General features: G+C 48.9%; 3 protein-coding genes across 3 annotated transcripts; 2 read left to right on the plus strand and 1 right to left on the minus strand.

Moving 5' to 3' along the window:
• Positions 1 to 10,138: 10,138 nt before the first annotated feature.
• Positions 10,139 to 11,033, minus strand: BKA55DRAFT_703859 (uncharacterized protein; the record flags this gene model as incomplete). Its single annotated transcript, XM_046200629.1, has 4 exons — positions 10,139 to 10,206; positions 10,258 to 10,421; positions 10,512 to 10,765; positions 10,917 to 11,033. 4 exons carry the CDS (start codon positions 11,031 to 11,033, stop codon positions 10,139 to 10,141), a joined length of 603 nt encoding a protein of 200 aa, XP_046047294.1.
• Positions 11,034 to 11,559: 526 nt separating this feature from the next.
• On the plus strand, positions 11,560 to 13,800 carry BKA55DRAFT_595292 (uncharacterized protein; the record flags this gene model as incomplete). Its single annotated transcript, XM_046195784.1, has 3 exons — positions 11,560 to 12,174; positions 12,230 to 12,518; positions 12,569 to 13,800. The coding sequence occupies 3 exons, from the start codon at positions 11,560 to 11,562 to the stop codon at positions 13,798 to 13,800; spliced, it is 2,136 nt and encodes a 711-aa protein (XP_046047295.1).
• Positions 13,801 to 15,796: 1,996 nt separating this feature from the next.
• Positions 15,797 to 16,853, plus strand: BKA55DRAFT_516367 (chitin synthase chaperone-like protein Chs7; the record flags this gene model as incomplete). Its single annotated transcript, XM_046188083.1, has 2 exons — positions 15,797 to 16,609; positions 16,662 to 16,853. 2 exons carry the CDS (start codon positions 15,797 to 15,799, stop codon positions 16,851 to 16,853), a joined length of 1,005 nt encoding a protein of 334 aa, XP_046047296.1.
• Positions 16,854 to 17,135: the final 282 nt, after the last annotated feature.

Raw genomic sequence — 17,135 nt, forward strand, 5'->3', positions numbered from 1 at the left:
AATCTATCTTTATAATTATATAGCCATTAGATACTTCCTCAGGGTCATAAACGGGTTCAGCGGATGATCAGTCCTGAGTCTTGGTATTAACTCAAAGGGGAAACATTCTCGGCGAAGGTTCGACATGGCGGTTGACTTTACAGTTTCCTTTATCACAGTAGGACTTTCCTTCGCATATGTTTAAGTATCCTGAATGTTTTCTTGTTTTCTTTTCATTGTTTTGACTCATTCACTATCATCGAGTTTCGTTAATAACGAGGTCAATCCACAACATTACGTATCCCACTTCACCATCAGCCTGTGCCGCATGATCTTGAATTCTAGCATGCTTCTCTTTTCATGCCCCTCTCTTGTATTAATCCAGCTCGTTTTCACGCGGCTGTTGACAGTGGAGGCTCAGCTTTGGAGGTTGGCCAGAGAATGGTGTCACCACCAACTCTACTTGCTCGTCAACTTCACGATAACAATGGGAATCGTTATGTTGAGGTCTTCTTTGTCGGACCTAACAAATTCTCTGCGTTTCATAGCTTCTGCTGTAATCTTCTTGCAAATACCTTGTGTATGTATGTACTATATTGGATTGCGCATCATGAGAATGTGAGAATGACACAAAACCAATTGTCGCCAATTCAATCTCAATTCTATACCAATTTGAGTTCATCTGATCGTTGTGCGAAGTCTCCAAGTATTGGTTGGCTTGAGTGGTATTAAAGCCAGAGTGGATGGTCTTGCAACATCAGGCTTGATGATACACCTCCATGAAGACATCAACTACGGTCTGAACCTCATTCAATAAATGAGTCATTCTCTTGCAAATATCTTTATGTCTCAAATGCTCTTACAGAGATGAGAGCATCATGAAGTACGACGATGCAACACCTTCATCGCAGCATCGATCAGAAGCAACAAGCCCTGAAGCCTCAATGATACATGACTCGACTGATGACTTCTTGACGTTGCCTTCATTTGACGACCTCATCTGACCGAAAGGCCCCTTCTCTCATATTTTCCGGGCTGGTGCCTGTCTTGTTGCCGGGTGTCGAAGCGGGAGACCTCCCAGGAAAGCCCATGGCCTAAATCGTGATATCTTGGCAACCCAAAGATCCAAACAGACTTCATGAATGGATCGTTCTCACTCTTTTCCCATCTGAAATGTATGACCGGCGGATATAAGATGGCGCTTATCGAGGTTTCGAACTTTCCAAGCCTCAACACCGCCATCATCAATCTCGGAACGCCACTTGGCTTACTCTAGGACAATATGCACACAGAAGTACCAAATTCGAAGCCGGTGAGAACTTTGAGACGAATGGAGAAGGCGAAGCAGGCAACGAAACATTATAGCATCAGTTGCAGGGTCTGTGAAAGCATGGGTTTAAGAAGTGGTATCGCTGGCTAGGTAGGTTCTAGACGTGAATGTGCAATCTGCGGGAACAAGCCCAATGAAAAGAGCGGCAGTTTGTCCAATCACTGAGCCTAGAGGTAGGAGGCCTTGAAATGGACACATGCCAATGCTGCGAGTCGTGTGCTGCATACGCCTCTTGCTCTTGAAACTTACACACGAGACAACAAAGGGAAAACCCCCATCCGCCGTAGCCCTGACCACAACCACGACTGCAACCACAGCTGAGCCCTGTCCAGTAGGTACGGTTCGGCTCAACTCAGATCAGATCAGCTCAGCCAGGCTCCGACTCCGCTCACAAATTGACTGCACGAGGATCGAGCGAATGAGCCCCGCAAACAAAGCGAAGCAAATGCTGACGCCGCCACAGGACAACATAATCAAGGGGGCGTGATATTCAAATAGCGATCAGATCAGATCAGATCACTCATACGAACCAAAACAGAACAGAAACATACTTGAGTAGAATACGGATAGAGCAAGGCAAGAGCAAGACAAGCCAATGCGAGGGAGGGGAAAGAATTGGCTCGGGTCATGGCGTCAGTCTCCCCGTCTCGACTAACGCCGCGCGTAAAGTGCTTGCATGGACCTATTGGAGGCCAATGGCTGATACTGATAGGCCTCTTCTCCCTCTCCCTCTTCTGGTTTTAGATCCTGGACCCCCTTATCAAGCCAGGGCCCTCGGGTGTTGCCTTTTCCACTCCTCTTTTGCCCTTGGATCTCTCCTCCCTTCTGGAGGAAACAAATAACCAGCAAAGATGTTGACTGAAGCTAACTTTACACTCTCACCAATGCGACTTCTGGCCTTCCCTCCTCACATTGGTTAATCGATTTAGTGCGTCCAACTTGGAGCACGGTGCTCAGACTATAGGTGAATAGAATATTCAGCTGCCCTCCACACTTTGTTTTACTGTCCCCTCTACATTAAACAAAATGTGAGCGTGAAACTCATTTTGCGAAATCAAGAATTGAGGGGCATCATGACGGCCCAAAGTCGGGTTGGGAGTTGGCCCGTCCGAATGGGTCAGAAACCCAGAAATCCAGGGATGTCTTTCAATCCTTGTTTGGTGTATCAGTGTCGCCTACCCTGTGGTTTTAACAGGCATGCCAACGACTGTCTTCATCCATAATCATTTGAACTGAGACCACAGTATGTTTCCAAGTCGTTCCAAACGTTGTAAACTCGTCAGTTTTCTTGCCTCGCGAATTCAATAGACGCTGTTACCAGTGGATGAAAGGCACTCGTAGCCTGGAAAGTCGAGTCTCTTAACCAAAATTTCAGGTCAGCCTTGCCTCGATAATGCTAGGGAAGCCAACCAAGACAATGGAGATAAACACCACCATGCCCTTTATGCGATGATGATGATGCCGCCATTTGGCTGGGTGGTACCGAAACTCAACGTCGACACAGATGGTATCAGCCAGACTATGTATAGATGGCCGAATGTTGAAAGGCGCGCAGCAACTCCCACACAACGGTCGGGTAGTGTCATCGACAAAATGAGGCTGAGCTCTCGCCCAAGCTATGATATGTCGTGGCATGGCCTGGACTGCTCCGAAACTCCTACAATGAGCAACTTGGAGTAAAGATCACCGTCGGGCTTCACCTTACGCCACAGCCAAAGTGATGTTGCCGGCTTACCCTTTGTTCCAGGTACCAATTGATGATCGCCCGAGGGCTGAGAGGAACAACGCCAAGATGGTGAGGAGAAAGCATGTGTTCCAGCCGAACAAGAGTCATGTTAAACCAACAAGAGGTCAAAGTTAATCAATAGCGAAGCAGGGGATGGCAGACCCCTGGCAACCTCATCTCTAAAAGAGCCCTCGTCAGAGTTGTACGTAGACAGTGACAGTAATTAGTGATGGTGGATGTAAGCGTGGGATTTCAACCGGGTCTGGGCATCCCTGCATCATAAATTCCTCACACTTGAATCCCATAATTAGGACCGCACATGTTGAGGGGCGTGGAGTGATAATGGAGAACCTCGCAGCAACAGGCTTTGAGCAACCAAGTGAGTGGCTTGCTAATGAAGGCAAATCTGTAATAAGTTAGTGGACAAGATTTGTCTCTCCACGCCGAACGTAAAAGTTGCACTGCGGAGCATGATGCTGGAGTGGTCTTTGCTCATGTCGAACCAGGGGCCAACTGAGACCTTGTCATTGTGGATTGTGAGCCACCTGATTCATGGATAGAGCTGCAGAGCATCATCTTTCGTGTTGACTTTATAGCTCCATATAGGGGAGGTGTCGTAAACCTTCAGTGCCGCCTTGTCTGTTAATTCAAGGCAAGTATCTGGACCAGTATTTGTCGAGCCGACCTCAGGATCTCGCTGTAAGATGCGCTCTTGCATATAATACTGTCGCAATCTTCCTCAAGTGGCTTCGATCTGCCAACCGTCTCATCATCATTCATCGATGTAATTGATCATCGCCGATGTGTTAGGTTGCGATAAAGATGGCGGGACCAGACCACAAGCGTCTCGCTGATGACACTGATTTGAGGCCCGGTGGTTGGTTGTGGTGGCAGGCGAGAATTAAGCACATATCACTAAGCCTACGGTGCGCATGAAGCTGTATTCGTAAAGTTAGAGAGATACCGAGCCAATAAGAATCCAACATGAGACTGACACTACCAGCCAGTTGGGGCACTATGAAACGACCTGTCTTGCACGTTTGGGTGATCTTGAAAAATTAATGATAAGGCACTGGCGAGATGGGATGCTGGGGTACATCAATATTGCGTATTCGAACTTGGCCTGGTTTGCACTCATGGATCACCAACCACTACGTGTGTGACCTGCGGGTGTTATCAATTGTCGGGGGCCGACAAGTTGGAATGCCGTACTCGCGGCAATGGTGTGATTTAATGCTGTAGACGTGTGGATGCATGTCCGGGGCGAATTCCGTAGTCGTAGACGGACGGATTCATATGCCTGAACAAGTGCTGTGGTTTGAGGCATCTTGTCTCTGAAAATCCTTGGGTTAGGGGTGTCACACAGCGTCGTGGTTCATTTCGGATTCGCAGGGATAGGCGGGCTTTTCGATAATGGAAGTGCCAAGATGGCGCCTGAACCGGCGATGTCGACCTAGGGATCCGTAGTTTCAAAGGCGTCTCCCGCGAAAAGAAAGACAGTCTTGGTGCTGAACCATGAATATCGACAGATACGACGGCGCCTCAATCCGGTGCTTGACGGTGAGTAGGCGGCCGTGCGGGAATAGAATACGTGCCAATCATGTGTTGATCGAGTTCAGAAGCTAAAAGGACGTGGAGGCTGTTGGAGACTCTCAGAGTCAGCCAACAGTGAAGATCAGTCATGATTGGGCGGCAGATGTGTAAGTGTGATTATTTGGCACAGCCCTTTGTCTTCTGTCTCGGAGCATGATCCTTTGTGTTGGTTAGATCACCTTGTGCAGCTCAGCAGAAGGGCCGCATGGGCAAGCCTTGAATGTACATATCAGTTGCCTTGTCGAGTGCATCGTTGATGATGGCGGAGCACATGAGTCTTTGGCGTATATCAAATGTGCCTGCCTCCGAAAGATGCTGGGCTCATCAACTCAAGTTTGGTTACAGTTGGGTTAAGGACCACGCATTCTTCAACCCCACCCCTCCAATACCAGGACCAAGACTGGAACCGACCATATGTCATCAGGGCCTCTCTGGTCAAGAGTACAGTGTTGAGGGCGGGTGCAGCGGAGGATGGAGCAGCAGCTCAGCCAGAAGTGGCATAATGTCGACATCGAGGAGTGAGAGCCACAGTTGTATTTTCAGTCAAGCTTCATGGCGAAGCAGAGTCAAGTAATATCACAATGCAGAACAACAAAGCAAAATGAACCAAGCCCAAACCAGTTCGTGACTCCACTGTATCTGTGGTTGTTGGTTGGCAGTGCATCTGCGGGTTTGTTTGCCACAGGCGCTGCAAGCTTTCCAAAGGTCGATATGGTCATAGCGTGTGATTGGTTTCTATGTTCAAAATTAATTCGAGCCCGAAAGGATTTCTTGTGGCTCAGTGAGTTCCGCGATATGTCAAGCTGAGAGAGATGCGTGTGTACGGATGACGATTGAATCGGTTATTCGCATCGTGGCTGCAAGTACATACATAGTACGTAGGTATCTAGTGTACAGTACAGTAGTACCTTGGGCTGAGAAATGATGAGACCAGACCTATCGTGTCCAGCACCATTTGTAATGCCTCCAGTACGGACCACGGTGGGCATGAGATGGTCATGGTGGGTCGCTTTTGATAGTGTTGAGGGGATGAGAAAGGCGGCTGACTGGTGCACAAGTGACAAGCGACAGGGCTTCTCAGTGAAGAAACAGCAACTGCTGCTAGGGATCCAATGGTGGTGAGGTTAGACGGAAGCCGATGACACAAGTGGGAAAGCGCCGGTGTCTTGGTTTTCGATGCCTCCTTCCCTCCCTAGGGGTGCGTTAATCAGAAGAGTTCAGGTATGATAATGGAATTACGACTGTCCTGGTGATTTTGGTAAACTCAGAGTAGTATTTTTGCAATTTGGAAGAGTATCAACCAGAATAATGCCATTGCTAGCTTCTTTCTAATATATAATAGTAAATATTTCTCAATGAATGAGAGGCAGGATGAAGATTTTACAATGCAAATGATGTCGGTTTATTCTTGAACCCCGAGGGCCGTCAAGCATTACAATTGCAGATGCTCTAGCCAATCATAGCATTTTTAGGTTGAAAGCAGTCCCGTTCCTCCCACTTTCCATTTTCAGGGAAGGTAGTAATAACGTCTGCTTTCCTTCCTCATCCATCAGTCATCCATGAATTCAATGCCGATCCTTAGTAGGCAAGGTTGACGCATGCTGAAATGTCCAATATCAGTACAAGAGACAGATTGCAGCGTCGTTCCTTCTTACACCGGTTGCTAGAAATGTTGATGCTACCTCACATTCTTGGGCTGCATTGTGTATCAAATTCTGTTACAACCTCCAGTAGTGATCGACCAATTTTTTTTTCACTATTGATATCCATCCTAACTCCCTTCTCTGGTAGTTGCTTGGCTTGGCGGTCCCATGTCTTCTTTCCCCTAGGAGGTTTAAAGACAATGGGGCAACTACTACTGCATACGAGTACCTAGGTATGTACCTGCCTGTCTGCCTCCTGCCGACAGAAGATGGACAAACTTGGTAATGCGATCCATGGAAGGGGCTTGTTCCATGCTCGAATTCATCATCCTCCAACTAAATTATCTTACATTTTGACCTGCAAATCTGACATACACCCGCTTGGTTGTCTGCTTGTCTCTGTCTCATGATGTATGTATCCATTGCATGGATTGATTCACTCCTTCAAACATCCAACCAATCATCCCTGCGCCAAAGTCCCTACTGCTACTGTGCGCCAAAGTGAATAAACTGAAAAGCAAGGGTCATCTCCAAGGTTAGATTCCCTGTCATAAGTGACTCACTATGGTTGGCTGGCTCCTGTACCGTACTGATTCGTTCATTTTCTAGATTGATTGTCCGCATGTACTCAAGTGGCCATCACAGCACCCACTTCACCATCCTGTTTGCGAGCTTTGCGCCCACATACATACGAGAAAAGTAGGCTGCGGCGGTATGGTTTTGCTCTTCATACGAGGCGACCGTAGGCACGCGTCGGGATATAACCAACTTTTTGTACCAAGCCCACATGCGTACGTATTCGATTTCGCCAGCTATCGCTGATTAGGCAAGCCAGTCTCGTTACAAATGATTTATGCGTTACAGGCTTGTATGCACATGCACATCTTGTCCGAGCTGTCGGAGATAGCATCTCGAGCTTGCAACTACTAAGGAAAAAGTAAAGAGAGACGAGACAAGTCACTCATTCCCTTGCTACTGGGGCTCTTATTGGTGGTGTGTGCATGGGAAGTTCCTCTGCTGCGAGTAAGTGGCCTGGACTCGCATATATTCACAATTGCTAAGCTCTGTACCTGAGGTCGAGAATACGATGATGAACGCCATCATAGTGTTGACGAATGACCTGCATGATGATCCATTGCCAGCCTGACCGATGTCATATCAAAAGATTCCTCTGAAAACATCAATCGATATTACATTCTTTTGACTGGCAAGGTTATAAGACAACATCGCGAGAGTCTTGGTCACAACACAAACAGCAAGATCCTCGACTCCCTCACGAATTACACAACAGGTTACTTACGTCTATATGCATGTACCCGGTACGCAGCAATTGATTAAGCTGGTTACTAAAATGTCTTTCTTGCCTCTCCTTGTACGAAATTAGCACACCAATTTTGATTCTCGCAACCCGCAACCAAGGTTTGTCCATGTCTCTTTGGCGCCTGTTGGGCACGCCAGTTGTTTTTGGTCAAGCAAGGTTGCAGTCAACGGAATGCAGTGACAGGCTTGTGCACAATTGACTTACTTTCTAACGGCAATAAGCCTCTTGCCCACCATAAGGCCTGAACGACGACTTTTTCCACACCTGTACTGCTCCTCAGGTCTCGGCGAAATCAGGCGCCCATCAATGGAAAGGAGCGTCGAGAACAGACAGACATGCTTGCAACAAGTTGACAAGGGCTTTGTTAGAGGGCATCCAAACCGACACCGGACCATGTGTCGATTATTAGTGCTACAAGATGAGGCTCGACTACTTGGCGCGTGGACGTGCCGGTATTGTCTTGGCCTGGCTGACACAGCTCGAGGTTCGCGAGATGCAGATTTGGTGCCGTCAACAACTAACTGGTCACTTCTGGGTTGCCCCGGTTGAGTTTTTGGATCATCGTCCCTAGTCTCTTTGTTGGAAGTGTAATGATGGGCTGGGCTCCGTTCATGGCGCTGTCCAGCACGGCGAGGGGGAAATGCCCGCAACGGCAGGGATTCCCACCGTTCAATGCCAGGTTATCGGATGGGGCCAGACGGTGGCTTCTAACTACGTGCTACTACGTATTTCATTCAATGGTCGATGAGACGGATTCAATATCCTTGTTCCATTTGGAAAGAATTTCAATTCAGCACTGTAAAAAACGACTCGGCGCCATACCAAGGATCCGGGAGAGCTAATATGCCTGCCGAAGGGACGCTGGCTCAGCGGGCCCACTAACTGCGTCCATATGTACGATACAGAGTACGGACGCTACACCACCAAAGAACGAGTACAGCCGTATTCCCAATATGCTCATTGCGGTGTCTCAGAAAGTCATGAGGACTCAGTGATGAAGCAAAAGGCTCATATCTAAAGCACGGCGCTCCCGCTCGCATGCTAAGTGACAAAGATGCAGAAAATTACTTTAGCCGTTAATAGTTCGATGAGCGGCACAGATGTGCGGCGCCTCGTAACGAATGGGTGTTGATCCCATTTGGAAGGGAATGGACTTGTCCCTTACTGTGGGGGTACATGACAACTTTTGTTTGATTCATTGCTATTGCTACTGCCGTCGGGCTTGAAAGCTGGGACCATTTTCGTTCCTTTATCAGCCATGCCGTGCCGGAGGTGCCTTTCTTCTCCTGAACGATGACTGAACCTGTCTAGTAACCCAACGATGGTTACCGCCTCAATATATTAAAAACACGGGTAGCCGACCCCAAACCAGCCAAAGCCAAAGGAGATCACAGCACAAGCTGCACAGCATAACACAACATAGTACAGCGAAGGAGAGCAGAGCGGCATCATCAATGAATGGGGCAGGGAACCTGGTGGTTATTTACACGCGGCCTACACTCACGCATTCACGCTCCTGAAAAGGTCAAGCAGGGAATAGCAGTGGAGTAAGCGCCGTGGCATGGCTCATGGCTCCTCATGGGTTCAAGCTCATGATTGATGGACAACTCATGAGGCAAGCAGCATGTCAAAGATAGAGTTGCACCACTGTTGCGGGTTGGGTAAGTAATAAGTGAAGGTTCCGACACACCATCTGTTTGGATGGCTGAGGACTTGTCGGACAAGCGAGCATGCAACACAATGGATAAAAGGGAAATACTGAGTTGAACTCAGATCGATTGACCACACAAATTTTTACAGTACATAGAACAACAGCACTGTAACTTACCTGTATCCGTACAGGGCCAATGGATGAGAAGCTTTGTACCAGTCCTAAACCGACGTGTGTCCAATGAACTTTCATTGATGATTCGGAAGACACTCCATAATGGATGTGTTTGTCAAAACCTCCATCTTTTCATTTATCAAGGATCTCACATACGGATACAAGCCCCAGGCTTCACGGGAAGGGTTGGAAGGAATCCAACATGTGCATAAAGGTGTGCAGGTCAATCTCACAAGGCTTTTCAGGAACGACGCGTTCATCAACCGCCTTTGTTGATGTCCCTCTTGTCTGAACAGGTTTCGTTGCGGCCAGTCTCATTCTAATTATCATCTACATTTCCATTCAATCCCCATCTCAATATCAAAACCAATACCGCAAGTATCCCTTGAGCAAGGTCCCGCCGCCGCTTACAAGGCCCCCGTCAGGCCCACCCACAGCGTCGAGCACGGCACCGACCGGGCGACCCCTAGGGCGTTCCAGGGGCGACTTTGAACGAATTTGATGCTCCATTAATAAGTGAGCTGGGGGCTTAGAATGCAGTGGGTGAATGGTAGGTTCCAGCACCCAGGACTCCGCTGTCTAGCGGGCTTGGGTCCAATAAAGCATGGAGAGGAGTGGAGGAAACTTGAGGGTTTTAGCGGCGAGCGAGGGGCGTGTGGTTTTATGGCCTGGGGGGCGTGTGATAGCCGTAATAATAGCAGCTAACACGAGGCAAAGCACCTCACCTCACCTCACGGAAACCGGGGTTGTCGCTGGGTGCGGTGTCAGCTGGAGAGCGCCACGATGGCCCTGGTCTAGTCCGTAGTAGCAGGTCTAGGAGAGGCTCGCGACATGACCTACACAGGATTGTCATGTCGGTGGTACCGGGCTTTGTATGGGTTTGTCTGAGAACCAACAAGTATAGCCATACATGCCCGGCTAGTACCACAGGACACGGCGCGCAACCTGGCCTAGGGACGGCCGGGCGGGTGTGCGTGTGCAATGTCTTGTCTGAGGTCTGAGGTCTGAGAATATGAGTAAGTAAGTGAATGAGCGAATGAGTGAGTGAGAGTGAATGACTGAAAGAATATGTACATGGCATAGTACCTACATACAGTACTCTCGGCCAACGGAACGGTAACCCATCCAATGACTCCATTAAGCCTCTCTGGGTCTGAGTCTGAGTCTGATCCAGGGCATCACTTTCAAGGATGGTACTTCTAAACCTTAGTCGCTCCAGTGGTGAGATCAAGTACTTTACTGGGGCTATCAGTGGAAAAGCAGGGACTCCACTTCTCTGGGACTGCCCTGGGCTGGCTGGGTCTGGGTTTGAACTGGGGACGGACACCCCTACTTCATACTCCCTACGCTTTGGTGCAGTAGGTACTTAACGCTAAGTGCGCTATACTATACTGGGCTGCGTCTAGGAGAGAACCACACTTGCTTGACGAACGACGAGACTACCAAGTCTAATCCAAGTGAATGGAAGTCAACTACCTTACAGGACTGTCTGTACATACACGCACACAACCACCAGCCATGGACTGACTGAGCCCATTCCGTTGTTGCTTCTTTTTCTTCTTTCCTTTTCCTGTTTCAGTTCCTATTTCCTCTCTCTTCTTTTCCTTCCTAGCCATCCAAACTTCCTAACTTGGAACTCCCCCTCCAAGACTATCATACTCAACCTCGACCTCAACCTCCATCTTCAAAGCGAATACAACTGTTCTCCAGCCTCAGCGAGCTTATACTAGCTTCTTCCAACTAGCTTTGTCCTTGCCGTCCGATACCATAAACGAACAATCACTCTACCATCCAGGAAACGAACGATCTCCGCCGACTTTCTTCGCTTTGAGCCGGTCTACTGCGAGTACACTGCCAGTCTGTGCCAGTCAAACATGGCACTGGCGCTCCTAGAGTATCTATAGACAAACTCATTCGCCGATTTTATTTCCAGAATCTCGATACAAAACGAATGAAAGCTTCGGCGGGGTATATTCAATTGTTCTTTTGCCGGCACAATAGGTCAACACGGAGTGACGCAGTGGAGCTTGCTTCCAAAGAGTGAAGCTTTTCACAATATACCCTACCCCTGGTTCACCTCGAATTTGGCGATTGTGTCTATTGCCTCGCCCAACAACAAGTAGGCAAAACGCATAGGTCTCCATGTCGGCTGGTACATTGCTTGGGACCTTGAACTTTCCTCCTTCACCTCCACACGGCTCTGGCAGCCGGGAACAAAGGTTTCCTTCAAGTATACAACTGCCAAAGCTGCACTCTCGATTCGATAACACTCCGTCGTCGCGAAACGGGCTTAGGACTCCCCCTTCCGACGAAATGAGCACTGTCTTCCAGCCCCCGCTGGCTTCATGGGAGAATCATGCCATTCACAACTATCCTGCTGCAGTGCCTCAAACTGCCCGACCTGCAGCTCCTGTGGCCGATGCGAGTGGATCTCAATACTACAGATATCCGACGCAACAACAAGATCAACAGCAGCAGCAACAAACACAAACACAGACCACATATAACCGTTACTACCAGCATGAGCAATCGACACAACCTCAGCTCGAATTGCACCCCACCTCCCAAGTCTCTCAACACCGAAATGGATCGATCTCAGCAGAGTCGCAGGCCGTAGGACAGACCGCCAGGGCTTCAACGCCTGCATCGACTGCCTCAGGGAGCAAGGATGAGTCAGAGTCACTAGTCTATCATAGCCTGCAAATCCCCAAGTGCATCAGTCCTTCAGGTGGAAACCTCGCCGATTTTGCTGCTCAGGTATGTGGCCTCGAACAAACGTCATGGAATTCTCAATTTTGCTAACAGGAATTAGATGACTTGCTTGTTCTGGTTTGAATCTATTGAGGAACTCAAGCAGGCCGAGTCGATTCGTGTTAGAGGCCCCAATGCCCTCATCCCTCGGTTACCGTCTCTCGCCAAACCCTACGACCAATTTCGGAAGTGGGTGTACAGCGTTCTGTCGACGACACAAGTGACCCAAAATGTCATTTTATTGGCATTGTTGTTCATCTACCGACTGAAGATGTCAACTCCTCAAATCAAGGGTCGTGCCGGCAGTGAATATCGATTGCTGACTGTGGCCCTCATGCTCGGGAACAAATGTAAGTGAAGAGTGAACATGGGTGTCGGACATCAACTAACCATATTACAGTCTTAGATGATAACACCTACACGAACAAGACCTGGGCCGAAGTGTCATGCTTCAATGTGCAGGAGATCCATGTCATGGAGGTGGAGTTTCTGAGCAACATGCGATACAACTTGGTTGCTACAAAGGAACAGTGGGAGGGTTGGTTGGACAAGCTTTCCTGCTTCCACGAGTACTACGAGCGAGCTGTGCGATTGCCAGAATCCCCGATTCATATTCCTTCACCAACAAACAAGTCTCATTACTCGCCTGTCGCTTCACCGACGGCTATGATGCAGCCCACCGCCAATCTCCCTACTCCGACTGTTACAACGACCAACTACTCACCTACCTCGAGTCACTCCCAGCACTGGTCTGCATACCACTCGAACACCGTCTCTCCATTGGCTACCAAGCCCAACTTGCAGTTCCCTGTCTCACGGAAGCGAAGTCCCGAGGAAGAGATTATGGAACACCCCGCCAAGCGACTTGTTCCCCATGGACGAGCTCCAGCTCCCGCCATGGTCCAGCCTATCAGCACACGATCCAATGGAATCGTTGAGCCGGCGAGGCTACCTGTCCCTCATCTTACTGTCATGACCGGACAACCCCAGATGCAGCCTCAAGCCCAGCCCACATTGACGCCCTTCAACAATGGCAATGTCAATGTCAAGGGGTATCCTCAACCTACACAGCAGGTTGCTCAGCCTGTTCACGTCTCGCTTCCTCCGTTGCAGACCGGTATGCGTGCCATGTCAACAGTCTACCCATCAGCCCCCGCCGCTATGGTGCAAAAGCAATCGCTTCCCGCAACAACGGGTGTCACCATGGCGCAAGCTGGCTTTCCTACTCAGGCACCTGTTAGCTTTGGTACACCAAACAAGCAGCACAGTCCTGGACGTCTAGGCCCCTTCAACTCGTCACCTCTAGCTGAAGCATACGGTCAAGCATCGGCTGTTCACACTCCTATGGTGCACACTCCCATTTCTAACTCGCCGAGTGTCTTCCTGCAACAGCGACCTAGCCCGTACAAACCTGTGCGCCACGTTAATACTCTCTTGTGTCCCCCGCCTTCGGCCTCACTTGAGCAGTATCATCTCGCTGTGCCTGTTCCCCCAACACAGATGCACTATCAGCCACTGGGACGACGAAACGACCTGCGAACTGGCATTGTCCCGGAATTTATGGTCTATAACCGCAGTCACCCGCAGAACCTCCCCCCTCACGGACTCGCTCAGGGACACTACCCGTCTTAGGGATGGCAGGGTTACCCTCCGATCGTTCATGATTCTCACCGCACCACACAGCACCACATAGCGTAAACCTCAGCTCTGAGGTCATTTTAACTCTGCATCTGAAGTATGTTTCGCATTTTTGTTCATGGATCATTGCGTCCTTGTTTTTTATGAAGTTAGATTTTTGGGGTCGGATTTGCATCACAGCATCACATGGCATTGGCGTTTGGAAGGAAAGAAATAGGCCAGGGTTCAACAGTCTCCCGGACAGGACTACATAGGGAAACGGATTAGGACATCAGGGCTTACGGTTGCATTTGGCTCGGAGTTTGGCTTGTTTTTTTTTTTGGCGATGGATGCTGCGAAGCCATGTAGGTTGGCAACGAAGCATGTTTCACGATGCATCGAGCTTCTTCACCAAGAGCTCATCATGTCGCAGCGTTCATCCAGCGTCGGATTTCTCTGCATGACGTCGGCGTCAATATCGCCTGTATATAGACGGACGCACAAGACGTCAGTTATGACTCTTAAAATATATCACAATCAACAGAGGGTTCTGCCAAAGATACCAACCCCGTGATCACACAGCAATTTGCTACACATGAGAAAATTACTTAAACTCGTGCTTCTAATGCCGTGAAAGTGTCATGGTGGGTGAAACCTACTTATTGGTGGCATTGTGGAGTGACAACATGTGCATATATAAATTCTATGTGACTAGATGGCATGAAAGAATGACTGGTATATCCGAGTATAGTCCCTTCCTTGTTCTCGCTGGCACCTGTGTAATTGTTTGGAGCTCCTATCATGATACGTGATTTTCACTTTGGCTCTCCTAAGGTGGATATTTCGTGTTATATCATTGGGTTTAGTGATAGCCAGCCACAACCTTGTCTTCAGCGTCGTAGACACTCTGACGATCGATTCTCACGTATTGAAAATTTAATACCTCATATAACCTTATTATGCCGTTGTAGATCTGATATGGACTGGAATATATTTCGGCATATAGTCTTTATGGTGGCTCTAGGGTATGCACCGGTTAACCAGACATGAGGTTGGTGAACTCTCGCGAACCCCTGCTTTTCATGCACTTCTACTACCTACCTAGTAGTACCTTGGATAGTTCAATAGAACCTGTTCAGAAACCAGTATTGCTGAACCGTGTCCAGTGAGAGTTTTCACAACCAAGGTAGCCAAGGTCATGTATCTTTGCTGCCTCTGCCTCTGCCTCTGAACTGATATGCTTGACCCTGGTTCTGTTACATATTTACAGGGGTATATCACTGGCAAACAGGGCACTATGTGCTTCCTACAGCAACGCCAAGAAACAGACCAATCATACAACACACCAGCCACTTTTCAACGCCTTACCTCTCCACCTCTGCCACTTTCCCACAACAACGGCACAGCAACGAGATCCTCCACTCAACTCCACTTTGTCTCTTCTGACCTTCACCCATCTCTCCCGCCTGAGCCTAAAGCGCAGCAGAGGCATGCAACACATTCGCTTCGATACCTCGAATTAAACCATCGCAGCTGTCGCGTCGCATCTGCTCTACTCTTGGTGTTTTAGATCCGACCGGTTTTCTTGTGTCTTCTCTCGTTTTCAATATCAGTTCTTTAGCCGCTAGATCGAAGAAAGGGGGCGCCGACGAGCCATCGGTCAAGGACGACATTTGGTACCCGACCGAGCGAAACACTCCCCTTTTTACGCAGTAAAGGGTTGTGATTGCATTCCGATCGAAATTCGAGCCCCTTGTAGTTGGGGATATCTCCTAATATCCACCCTCGAACTCCGACGACGGTCGAAAGGTTGAGCCAGCGATTAGTTATCGCGCCGAGGGTTTTGGACAACTCGACGACATCGATACGACGACTTAAACGATATTCTCGACGACAATCGCACTGCCACTCGTTATCGCAATATTCGATTCATCGTTCCTCGCACTCGCTTACCTTTGGATCTACGTAATTCCTGCGACAACAACCGAACCGTGATCTCTACTCGTCCATCATGTCTGGCTTCGGCGACTTCACCTCGATCTGCGAGACGGCACCTCTGCCACTATGCGCTTCAGTTGGACCTACACTTCAGGCGACCGGTCGTACCGGTATTGAGCCAGAATGCTATGCTCGCAACATCGAACTCGCCAACACCATCATTTTCGAGGGCGCTGCGTCCGTGATGCACATTGTTGCGCTCATTATGACCGTCATTATGATTCTCCACGTCCGTAGCAAGTTCACCGCTGTTGGCCGCAAGGAGATTCTCAGCTTCTTCTACCTCTATATGTTACTCACTGCTATGTCTCTCATTATTGATGCTGGTGTTGCGCCTCCAGGAAGCGACCCGTATCCGTACTTTGTCAGTGTGCAGAATGGACTCAGTAGTGCGGTTATTACATGTCTTTTGATCAATGGCTTCGTTGGTTTCCAATTGTATGAAGATGGAACACCTCTCTCAGTATGGATGATGCGCATCAGTTCTCTGGCTGCTTTCGCTATCAGCTTTCTCGTCTCCCTTGCAACCTTCAAGAGCTGGGCTGGACTCGGACCCACCAACACTGTTGGACTGTTCGTCGTTCTTTATCTGTTGAATGCTGTCCAGCTTTTCGTGTACGTGGCTATGCAGATTCTGCTTGTGACTAGGACACTGCAGGACCGATGGCCTCTCGGCGATATTGCGTTTGGTATCTTCTTTTTCGTGGCTGGTCAGGTCCTTCTCTACGCCTTCAGCTCGAAGATCTGCGTCGCCATCAGCCATTATCTTGATGGTCTGTTCCTCGCGACAGTGTGCAATTTGCTGGGCGTTATGATGGTTTACAAGGTATGTCAAATATGATTCGGAAACTCCGCAGCTGGTTACTAATATTTAATAGTACTGGGATTCGATCACAAAGGAAGATCTCGAATTTTCAGTTGGTACAAGGATGAACAACTGGGAGGTCAAGGAGCTGCTACCAGAGGAAGAACGAAGGGCGACTGTCTTTTCAGAGGACCCCTATGCTCAATCTAGCTCCTATGATCTGCCTTACTCGCCAGGCGCGGCACGATACTCGGCCAAGTACTAAACGCTCTGACCACCAGAACGAAAAGTTTGACGCCATTAACGAGACTTCATTTTCTTCTGTTTTGATTCAGCGCGTGGCGCGCGGGGTTCATGTGGCTCTTAAATAGCGACACGGAACATTGGGCTGTTTTGCTTTTGGAATCTTTACATTGCGCGGCGTTTTTAATGGACTGTATAGGGGTGACCAGTCTGGATGGTTACAACTGGGTATGACGAAACCGGACGGGCGAATGGAAGGCCTAGGAGAAGCAAGAGACGCTTGTTAATAAGGGGAACCTTGCTG

Source organism: Fusarium redolens, assembly GCF_020744475.1.
Source record: "Fusarium redolens strain MPI-CAGE-AT-0023 chromosome Unknown BKA55scaffold_11, whole genome shotgun sequence".
Taxonomy (NCBI): Eukaryota; Fungi; Ascomycota; class Sordariomycetes; order Hypocreales; family Nectriaceae; genus Fusarium; species Fusarium redolens.